At 31.9% G+C, this 11,670-nt stretch overlaps 1 protein-coding gene across 2 annotated transcripts; it reads right to left on the reverse strand.

Annotated features, from left to right (window-relative positions):
* Positions 1 to 8,785: 8,785 nt before the first annotated feature.
* Positions 8,786 to 11,317, reverse strand: LOC133701186 (probable WRKY transcription factor 17). 2 transcript variants are annotated; one of them, XM_062125028.1, is made up of 3 exons: positions 9,960 to 11,317; positions 9,586 to 9,711; positions 8,786 to 9,172 (listed from the first exon to the last, which is right to left on the reverse strand). In XM_062125028.1, the coding sequence occupies exons 1-3, from the start codon at positions 10,619 to 10,621 to the stop codon at positions 9,019 to 9,021; spliced, it is 942 nt and encodes a 313-aa protein (XP_061981012.1). In that variant the 5' UTR covers positions 10,622 to 11,317; the 3' UTR covers positions 8,786 to 9,018. The 2 variants fall into 2 exon arrangements, with proteins under 2 accessions (XP_061981012.1, XP_061981004.1); XM_062125020.1 differs by having other exon boundaries at positions 8,786 to 9,175; positions 9,960 to 11,314.
* Between the last annotated feature and the right edge of the window lie 353 nt (positions 11,318 to 11,670).

Genomic DNA, 11,670 nt, shown 5'->3' on the forward strand with positions numbered 1-11,670 from the left:
AAAGACTTAATGAGGAAAAGCTAAGTATAAAGAATCTTCTCAAATCCATCGCCATTAAACCCTAATCAGTGGATTCTATAACTACTTATTATAGGAACACTTGTATACTCCTTTTATGAACATGAAACAAGTAATGGAGAACCATATTCGAGTATAGAAAGCCAGTGTGACTAGGCAAGGTCACTATCATTTTTAAAAGGTAGAATCTTTACAACACTGTCAGTCTCCCACCAGAACATCAGAAGGGAACAAACACCAAAGAGCACATTCGTAATTGCCTGACATTCCTTGAACTTCTGACCACACCTCTTACCATTACACATGCTGATGTGTTGGCCACCATAAAGGAAAAAGACTTTATGCAACACCCTCCTCCCATGAAAATTGGTTCAAACACAAGGAACCTCAATAAGTTTTGTCTCTTTCATAATGATCATGAGTATGACACGGAAGAGTATTATACACTATAAAAAGAGATAGAAAGATTGATTGTCAGATGACACCTTCAATAATTTGAAAATAAGGAAATGCAACCTAAAATAACATGAAAAAATCTTCATGATGCACTGCCTCAGATAAGATTTTTTCCCCAGAAATTGTATCTATATTTTAAATCTTTCAAATAAAAAATAGTAGTGCTTCTTCATATCTCCATGAAATCTCCATAAAAAAGTCTCCATTTAAATTCTATAGGTTTTCATGACTAATTATTTAAAAAAAGAAGATTGGGATCCTTCCCTAAATCTTCTTGACCACCTGTATCCAATAAGGATTAAGGATCTTCTTAGTCTCTTTGACTACCCATGAACTACATTTCTAATCTCATACATAAGACTAACTTAATCTTACACTCATTATTTATTACTAAACTGTGTATTTGCACAAGCAACCAATTAAATTTTTTTTTTATCTTGTAGAAACATTGAAAAGATTTACATGAAAAATTAACAAAAACCAAATGCAAGGCCTATTAAATTTTTCTTTTATGCATACATATGATTTTTTCTATGCTTTTTATATGCATAGTAGGTACCTTTCCCTAGCAAACCATTATCGACATTTTCACCAATATTATGCTTGGCACATCAACCAAGAGCTACCATGGCCAACCAAACTAAAATTTTCATCAATGGCATAATCTCCTCTTTATTAAAAAATCCCTAAACCCAGATGTATGAATACACCTAATCATTCATGGTAGAGGCAATTTGGACCGGCCATAACATCACTATAAACACAACAAAGAAGTAATTTATAACCAGAAAAACCAGCTAGAGGTCATAAAAGTGAGCTAAAGCCATTCAAATCCATAAAGCCATATGAAATTACTGAAAGATACATATTTCCTAACCCTTACTTTATTTTTTTTTTCTATTCTATATATCTATTCCTTTACACTCATATTGACTTGTCTTTGAGAATTTCTTGAATTGTTTTTTAAGATGAGTAAAGCTCATCATCCAAGGAATGAAAACTTTAATTTTTATTTGAAGTTTTTCACCACTTCATTAGTACCTTGTATAATCATTGTTTTAGGTTTTGGATACAACGTCATAAAAGATAAGGTTGCATTATAGTGGTTAATTTCTTTTCTAGTACTAAAAATCTCTCTTGTTATTTCCTCAATCATTGTAAATTACAAAATTATCATGGTTTCCGACTCCAGTCAGCCCAATAGTATTGTCATCATTCTTTTTTGATCTCTTCTTGTATGTCTTATGACATTTTCATTCTTTTTTTCTTTCTTTTCCCTTTTCTTTTCTTTTTTTTTATTTGCAGCTGTCCTAAATAAAAGGGCATGGTGTAGGAGGAAAATAGGATGGAGGTCATGCGTGGTTGCTTTCAGGCACGCGCGTGTGTGTACTTTATCTTAAAAGTGAAGACACTTCAATTTCTCTCACTATTATTTTTCTTTTTCAATTTATTGGGAGCCCCAATATTTCTGAACTATCAGATAAAAAGTTGTCATCCAGTCAACTGATCATTTCATTGATTTTGAAACATCGACCCAGTCACTTGCATATTTTTAAACTCTAAATGGAAAATGAGGATACCCAGTTGCAACACTGAGTCAGGTAACTCCAGTTATGGCAATACCGAGTCAGGTAATCCAAACTTGTAATATTAATACTTGACAGTTCGATCGATACATTTCTAACAGATAATACTTCTCTTTTCATCTACAAGGAATACAAGGCCTTGCAAATGCAGGACATTGTAAAGAATTGTATTTAGGGTAGAAAAGGTGTTTGCTTTCTCGGACAGAGATAGCTGAGACACGCATACTTGTATTTTAAAGAAAGGCTAAGTACTAAAAACAATGATGAAGCACTAGATGTACAATATTGTAAGAGAGGATTATTTTCTCTTCGAATTTATTTTATACCGGGATATGATTGTTTAGCAGGAACTACAACAAATATAAACTTTCTATTTCATCAGTACATAAATCCTCAATCGAAAGCGACTTCCGAGAATTTTTATTTTATTTTGCAGCAAGATTAACCATCACAAATACTAAATTTTAAAGCAAAATCATCTTTTCTTCTCGTCCAACAATGATGGGTTGTTTCTTATTGTCCATGAGTATTTTATTCAGACAAGAGTATACAATCTCAAAACTTAATAAAGCTACCTCTGCACCCAATTAATGAAATCCATCTTCTAGCAGTGAAAGAAGAGTCGTAAAATCATGCTCATGATAATTAGCCACATAGAAGAAAGGGTAGCTTCAAAAAATAAATGATTTTTATCTAGCGTGGATGATGGAGTGGATCGAAAAGGACCCTTGTTGTTATACCATTACCATTAGCAAGTTACTCATGAAAAGATTAAAGAGAAGATGATATATTGGAACTACCATCTAAGCTAAACATCACTAGTGGTTGAGAAGAAACAACGTAAAATGATGCTTAACTTTAGAGAACATCTTCTATTAGTATTAACCACTCAAGCCATAGTCCACTCCTACTTCAATCTTTATTTATCGTTAAATAAGCTTTGAAGCACACTTGAAAAATCATTTCTCATAAAAAGAGAGAGAGAGAGACTTCAATGACACAAAGTGGATCAGAGGATTTTAAACTACATGAGTAAAGATTTAACCTTAGATTCTTCATGAAAAATTAAGGGTATCCAATGATTACAGGAGTGCAATTAGTAGCATCAACAAAGCCCACAATAATATAGGAGAATAGACAATTTTCTTTAGCGGAAGAGAGTCTCAATAATTACTACGAGGTTTTTTTTTTTCTAAAATGAAGTTGTGAATACGACGATTTAGAGACGAACGAGTTCTAATGGGGAGAATTATGGTTTAATTTACTTCTATTTTCTATATAAATTTAGTGTTTTTAATCTCAACCTGTAATTTGCGCAAGTTCAAGATTCAATTTTGTACATTACACTTAGCAATGCCCCCTGAACCTTTTCAGAACCCATTAGTTTTGTACAACACAAATTCTTCTAAAACAGAATATATGCAACTAGATATTATTTTATCACAGATATTTCAATACTTTCAAATCAAAGATGACCAAGTCTGGATTTTTAATTGAAAAATAAAATAAAATCAAGTTTGGACGAGTAGGGATAGGTCAGTGGTAAATAGTAAGTACCCCCCTCACCTTGATCCGGAGAAAGTATTGGGCCTTTTATGATTAAATCTAAATAATTTTGGGGCCTTTTATCAGTAAAAATAAATGATCTAGCCCTTTCAAAAATTGTCCTACATAGCTAAAAAAAAAGTTTTTTGGCCTTTTTATCACCCCCTAATAAACTAAAATTTTTGGGGGAAACACTTTTCATCTAGAGAGTTTATTGTTTTTCTACTAGAAATGAATAGTTTTCCCCCCAATGGTTCTTGATATTTTTTTTTCTCATTTTAGTTCTTGATTTCAAAACCTTAATGCATTTTATTTTATATTTTAGAACAACTTTTAACATGATATTAATTTTATTGTAATGTGATATTGGATTTGAACAATTTTTAACATGTTGATTATGGAGAATGAGTGTGAATATTTGAAGTGTTGAGATCTATACCATTTTGTGGCAGCTCTGAAATTATAATTTCGCCAGGGATTTAGTTTTATGGTAGAATAAGGTCGAAATCAATACTCTTGGATGGGGTTAGGAGGGTCAGGATTGATTTTTGTTTATCTCAGATGTAACAATTTAGTCTTGGTGTGAAATTTGATGTGTTGAGATTGATTTTAAATTGTTAAGTTATGTATGAATGTTTTTTTTTTTTCATTTTTCATGTTAAGTGGTAAGTTATTTTTATTTGTTATGTTGTGTATTAATGATTTTATTATTCATAGGGTTTTTCTAGAGTTTTGATTAGTGAATAATAAAATTTCTTAATGCCTTATATTATTGTAGCTTAAAAGTACTCTTCCTTTCGATTTTTTCATGTATTAGTAATTTTATTATTCATAGACCTACCTAGAATTAAATGGATCAGTGTGAATTTAAATTTTCCATTATCATGTGTTGAATTTATTTTTGTTTTCTTGTTTTGGGATATCTTTGTTTGGTGTGACAAGGGAAATCGAGTTAGATTAATGTGATCCCATATGGATCCAAGAAGTGTGAGTGGTGGTTTTTGGATCCGTTTCAATCAATATAATCTTGAATAGGCATATGTTTATCATTTGCTCACCATTATTGTAGATTTAACACCCGTATTTTAAAAGTAATGATTAAGCTTTATTACTATTAGGTTATAATAGTATTTTATCTTTAATAAGAAACACACATACATTAATTCAAGGGAAAATCTTAATGTATAAAAAAAATTAAACACCTTTATCATTACAAACAAACATGAAGAAACTTACCTAGAAACTTTAAAAATTAGTTAGGGTTTCTAGTTATCAAAAGGTGACAATTCTTTTTCTACTTTAGTCTGCATAACCCTTTTTACATATAGTTCGCATCGATGTTCCCTATGACAAACATGAATTATTTTCTTATAAAATTGATCTCTAATTCAATGCTGGATTAACGACAAGTCAAACATAAATAAAGATGCAAATATAAGTAGAAAAGAGTAAATACAACTATATTAACATTTAAGGACGTAATTGAAAATAAATAAAGTTAAAGTTATTAAGGTTGCCTGAAGCTGCCAAAACAAGGCTCACAAAGGTGGAGATTCAGGCAGTACTGTAGTGTATGGTCTATATGCCGCCACTTCTACAAGTACATGGCGACACATATTGCCTCTATTAGTGGTGTTTCTTGGCTGACTAGTTGTAGCTTTCTTTTCTCTTCCTCTTTATGCCAATGATAAGATGCACTTTTACATGAGCAAAGAGATCAGTACACTTTAAGTTTTGATTTTCCCACATCCCTATCCTCTTCTTTCTTAGTTTTCTCTCTCTATTGGTTTCTCTCTTTTCTTTTTTTTTTTATGTATATTGCTTCATTGATTATGTTATTTCTTAATGATCAGAGATGGAGTTGTCGTTGTCGATTGGTTGTGGTTTTCAATTATGTTGTTTTTAGCAAGAAAGGATGAGGTTGTTAATGACGCTACATAAAAGTGAGGTTGTGAGTGAGATCAATAATTGTCACGATGGTCAAGAACTTGGTCTGCTCTGTTGGTCGATGTTATGGCCAATGGATAAAGGAGCTGTCGATAATCCATAATAAGAATGATAGCTTTAATAAGGGAGAAAGATCGGGAGAGAGAGAGTTTTGGGGTTGAAAATGTTCTTTTCTTTTCTTTTATTTATTTTTTAAATAATATTTTTTTTCTTTTAATTTCTCTCTTTCTCTCTCTCTCTCTCTTTTCTTTTTCTTTCACTTTACTTTTTTTTTCAAAATTCACCCAAAATTTTTCTTCCCCACTCCTTTTTGTTGATGTGTAGGTCTATCTCTATTTATACTCTCCTTCATTTTTATTCTCTCTTATTATCTCACATTCTCCAATCTTTCACATCTTTTTTTCTCTTTTATTTATTTCTATATTTATCCTTTTATCCTTTAATTGATTTGAGAAGGGTTTTAAAAAAATATTTTATTTTGATCCCTTTTTTTGTACTTGATTATCATTTCAGTCATTAATATTTTTGTTGTTGTTTCCTTTCCTTTTATTTTTCATTTTTAGGAAATTTTTAAATACAAAAACAATAAGCGAAATAGTAAGAAATTATAAAATGACAGGAAATTGACTGAATGGCATTGAAAATGTATTTTTTAAAAACATTTTAGTATTTTTCATTTAAAAACCTACATTTGGAAATGGGGTAAAAAACAAGTTATGACAAATTGGAATTTTAAAAAATGACCCTCTTTATATGTTCCTTGTTCAAATGGCTTGGACATGTTCACTTTTATCCCTTTAGTTTTATTTTTCCATTCCTGGTCCTTAATCTTTTGACTTTTTATGCTTTGGCCCATAAGTTTATTTTTCTTGTGTTTCAATCCCTAGATATCTAGAGAAGAAAGAGAGAGTTATTGGGAAAAAAAAGAGAGGAATTTCTTGGATGGTAAAATTCTAGTCATCAATAACTATAATTTTAATATTTGTAGATTCATCTTTAAGATATGAACCCAATAGAGATGATTTTTGCCTTCAATGATGCCTAACAAAGTAGATCAAGGCTTGAATTATTTTTTTTGTTTGATCTTGAGTCTTTTGTCCAATTAAAATGTGTTTTTTTAGTAATGAGGTTTTAGAGGTTAATATGATGGCTTTTTCATATTTTTGTGTCAAAAATAGTTGAAATTTTGATTTTTAGGGTAAAAAACTTGGACCTTTATTTTCCAGTGATTGAGATAAGTTTGGTGGTTGGAAAATGTTTCAGATGAATGGCACATCATTTATCTCAATGGAAGATGTGTCATCTGCACTATTTTGAAAAACAAAGAGAAGTGGATGAAACGTCATCCACTGCTTTTAAGAAAAACCTAAGTTTTTTTTTTCATATTCTTGTGTCAAAAATAGTTGAAATTTTGAATTTTAATGTAAAAAACTTGAACCTTTATTTTCCAGTTATTGAGATAGCTTTGGTGGCTAGAAAATGTTTCAGATAAATGGCACATCATTTATTCCAATGGATGACATGTCATCTGCACTATTTTGAAAAACAAAGAGAAGTGGATGAAACGTCATCCATTGCTTTTAACAAAAACCTAATTGCGTGGGCATGGCCTTACAGGCCCAAAAACACATGGGCTTGATAGTTTTGGGCTAAACATGCATGCTAGCCTCTCCAGCCAAATAGTGTATGATCTTTTTTTTAATTGTTTTATTTTTATTATTTTACATTTTATAATTGCATTGACCTTAAATAAGTTTATTAAAATAATATTAAAATAATTATCTGATTATGAAATAAATTTTAAATAACATTAGAGTTTTTTATGATAATATTAACGATTATGTTTTTAATAAATATATGTAAACCTAATATGCCTAGTTTGTTTTTAAAGAAATTTCATTCATGTATATTTAATGCAAATAAAATATCTATTTAATTATTTTTTGTTGTAAATATTTTATATGGTTTTCTTGGATTTTATATTTTTTATATTTAACGCTAAAATTATCGATTTATAATATTTGATATTCAATCTTTTTTTTTAATATTATGATAAGTTTTAATTTTAAAAAATAATTATTAAAAAAAGATAATTTTTATAAGAAAAAAATGAATAAAAAAGGAAGTTTTGATTAATGAGATGCATTTTTTTACTTCTTACCTCAAATTAATATAATTTTTATTTTAATTACCCCTAGTTTTTATTTAATAACTACTATTAAAAAATATATTTTTCTAAATAAAAAATATTAATAAGAAAAGAGAATTTTGACTAAAATTTATCGTTTTTCTCAAAATCTAAATCATTATCTTTTATACAAATATCATTTTTTCCACAATTAAAGTAAAAAAAAAAACTACCCAACGCGTGTATATATTTTTTACTTTTTAGAATAAATATCAACTCTTTCCTTTAGTCTTTAGTTAACGTTATTGCATTGTAACTTAGCTTGGAATCTAACCTAGAATATTGCGCAGGCATCCCGAACTTGTTAAATCTAAATTATTTGGCGTAGCAACACTTCTTCTAAACAAAATATAATGTGAAACCGAGTTCAGAAAATGGAGAGCTCTAACATGGAGGTGAATACCAAACTCTTAGTTATATTTTCACTTTCTTGGTTCAAGGAAAGTGGAAAATGGTGCCGAAGAGGTCTCAACTACTGGGGACAGTACAAGTTGGGCCTGAGCAAATCTTTTGGAGCCCACCTGAGCTACTATGAGGAGAAGTCGTTTTTCTAGCCATTCTCATTTTTGCTTGTCTTGTCATTGTGGACATGCAGTCATGTACCTTGAGCATTATAAATCAAACCAAATTCTGTATTGAAACGTAAAAGATGGTGGCCAGATTATTGAATAAGTACCCGATCTACGAGTCAAGAAAAGCATGAAGGTTTGTCTGTTTGTGGCAAAAATTGTGTTGGGCCAGAGGATTCGTGTGGCCCTTTTCTAAATTACTGTCAGTATGCATTATAAGATTTTTTTTCAAAAGAGACTCTCCAAGCATTTGATGCTTGATCAAGCTATGTGTGCTGTGAGGAATACTGATGAGATTGAGAGCTCCTGAAAAACAAGCACTGTGCAGGTATGACATAGGAGCTAAACAATCAAAATAAGGCTCAAAAGATGAATTTTCATGGTAAATTTCTGAAGGCACAAGACAACTCCTGGTTGAGTCTTTCTTTTGAAGTGAAAGATATTGGAAAACCAAACTAGAATCAATCAGTCATGCATAAAGCAAATTATTCAACCTTTATTAGGAAATCTTGAGAGTGCATATATACAAGTAGACCTGCAAAACCATTGCTGGAGAAGCATATAGACTTAAAGTTAAAAATAACGAGCCTTAAAGGAGTGACATGATCTCTTTTTAAGGAAACATGAAGCTGCGGAAGAACCTTAGCTTGCAGGTGCACGATCAGTTCCAGCTTGGAAAATACGGGTGTCCTTTGGTTTGCTTTTATTGTTAAATATGAAGCATGATGTCGGGATTGGGAGATTGAATTTTGGAGTGATTATGTTCCCCTTCATAAGTCACAACTAACATGGTAGGATCCTCCAAGCTTCTTTCTACATGTTTTCTCGCAGGGCATCCCCTCGTACTGCTGCATTTGTAGTAGCTTCTTTGACACCAAAGAATGAAAGATGTTAGTAAGCAATAAAACTTCTCCAGGTAGCTTTGCTCTTAGATACGCAAACATGTGAACCTGTGACTGCCAATACAAGTACGGCTTTGTCTGGGACATTGCTTTGGGTGCGAAAAGAAGAAAACAGTAATAATTTGTCTCAAGCTTCATAAATCACAGATGGTAAGCATGAAGAGAAATGATGAGCTAGTCCAGTCTATCCTGTTTGATTTTGTATTGTGATATTTTGGGTTAATTGAATACAGGGAAAGAATGAATTTAAAGTTCTACACAACTAAATCAAGTTAGTTGCAACCAGGGCGAGGGAAAAAAAATAATCTCAGAAGTTTCCCTCTCCCAGCAACGAATGAGAATTGGCAGAAGGCAATGTCAGGATGGAAAAGTACCTGGGATATGGAGATCCTTTTATTGGCTTCTGTCCATATTTTCTCCAATAGTGATCATCAGGAGGTATGTCAGCTGGTTTAGTACTTGAAGCAGGGACCTTAATTACTTTCTTGACCCTCAATTTCCTATTGGATAATACATCGAAGATGGAATTAGAATATTTCCTCGACAACAGATGGAAACATTTTGATTCTTGAACAAAATCAAGTACAAGATGATATCATGAAAACTATCATCATAACATGAAGTAAAAGTCTCAAAAGGAGTATCTCCAAAAATCACAATCCCATAGTTTCCTCACTATTTAAAGTCAATTCAGAAAGAAACAAATTAGTATACATAGAATACATGACAAATCAAAACAAGGACTTACCTTCGCTTTGAGCAGTGACATCCACCGGTTGAGGCTAGGCATTTCTCCTCACTTTTCACTCCGCTCTTGCTCTTGGAAAATATAGAGGCATCATCTTGAGAAGGAAGAATTTCTGATGTTGAATGATGAATTATCCTGCCACCTCCATCTAAACTTGAAAAGGATGTGCTTGGCTGTAAGAGGGAAAGGTTGAACCCCAGGATCAAATTAGTTTTGACGTCTACGTTGTCTTTAGTCTTCTGTTTTTCCCTATACAAGTCGATACTTTTGGCATGGATCAAAGAAGTAGTTGACTGAATACTCTGAAGAGGGAATAGCTGCCTATTGGGTTGAGAAAAGTTGTGGTCAGGGCTTTTAGACACAGAGTTGGGACTATCCATCAATTCAACTGGGTTTATATCATGAGAATGTGGCAAAGGACCTTTCCTGATCCTTTTACACCCTGACTGCTCTGATCCATCAAGGAGTCTAACTAGATTTCTGAATTCATTTACTGTATCTTGAGCAATCAGGCTTACTTCCTGAATGCTTCTTTTCTGATTTTGATCAGAAATACAGCTAAACAGATGATGAGCCTGTCTGAAACTACTTTGAGCAACCTCAAGAACTCTGAAATCCTGTCTGGGTCTCTTTGAAACACAGACACCTGAAGCTTCCTTCATATTTAATCTGGAGTATAGGCTACCCTGACAACCTATTATCTAAATCTACCTGATAACAGGCCTCCAAGGTGGCTCAAACAAAGCATTTAGACAGCGAGAGCCTAACAACCATGGATGGCGAGATGAGCCATAATCTTATAGACAAGCTATATTTTTCTAATAGCAGGTGAACCACAGGCAATTAAGTAAGCAAAATGTTCAAAACCCAGTAATGAAGATATATATATTTTTTATGCACGCAACTGATATCCAAAGATAGTCAACGGTAGCTTGGGTTACAGAATCCGTCTAATCAACAGACAACTGAATAATCCTAAACTAAGTTTGAAAATTTGAGACAAAGGGGCAAAAAAGAAAAAAGGCTTTATGGATCATTTAGTAATTTTGATACAATAACGCAACAAAAATCACTAAAAAATCATAAAAAAGAAACATATTTCTCATCAATTATAGAAGATGATGTTTCTTCACTCCAAACTCCGACTGTAGCATCAGAGTAGGACATTGAAGTAAGTTATTAGCAACAGTATTCATAGAGATGCAATCAAGAATCTACAACTTGCAGGATGAAACACCAGATTACAAGAGAGTAATACAAATGAAAGAACAATTAAACATGTGGTGTTCTTTCTCTCTTCTTCTTCCTTTCCCTCTTGGTAAATAACAAGCATGTAATGTTTATTCTTACATTTTAATATTTGTTTTTTTTAATTAAAAAAAAAACCTAACATATTTATGTCTGATTAATCTTACTTATGAAGGCATGGTCTCAATATAAATTCAATAGAATTACCTCAGGAATGTGTTGGTATAAAAAACATGAAATTTTACTAGTTGTTTAGTCAAACTTATTAGATATCCATTTTTTTATATATAAAAATATTCATCATCCCATTATATATGTGGGTTGTGGGGGCAAGTTAGTGCATAAGAAGACACAGAGATTCAAATATTTAGGGAAGAATTTTGGCTGCATGTGGCCTCATTCCACTTCCCCATGAATCTAATCCACTAACCAGCCAGCCGAACATTGCAGTTGCAGCCACTTT

The sequence above is a fragment of the Populus nigra genome, chromosome 1 (genome assembly GCF_951802175.1).
Source record: "Populus nigra chromosome 1, ddPopNigr1.1, whole genome shotgun sequence".
NCBI lineage: Eukaryota > Viridiplantae > Streptophyta > Magnoliopsida > Malpighiales > Salicaceae > Populus > Populus nigra.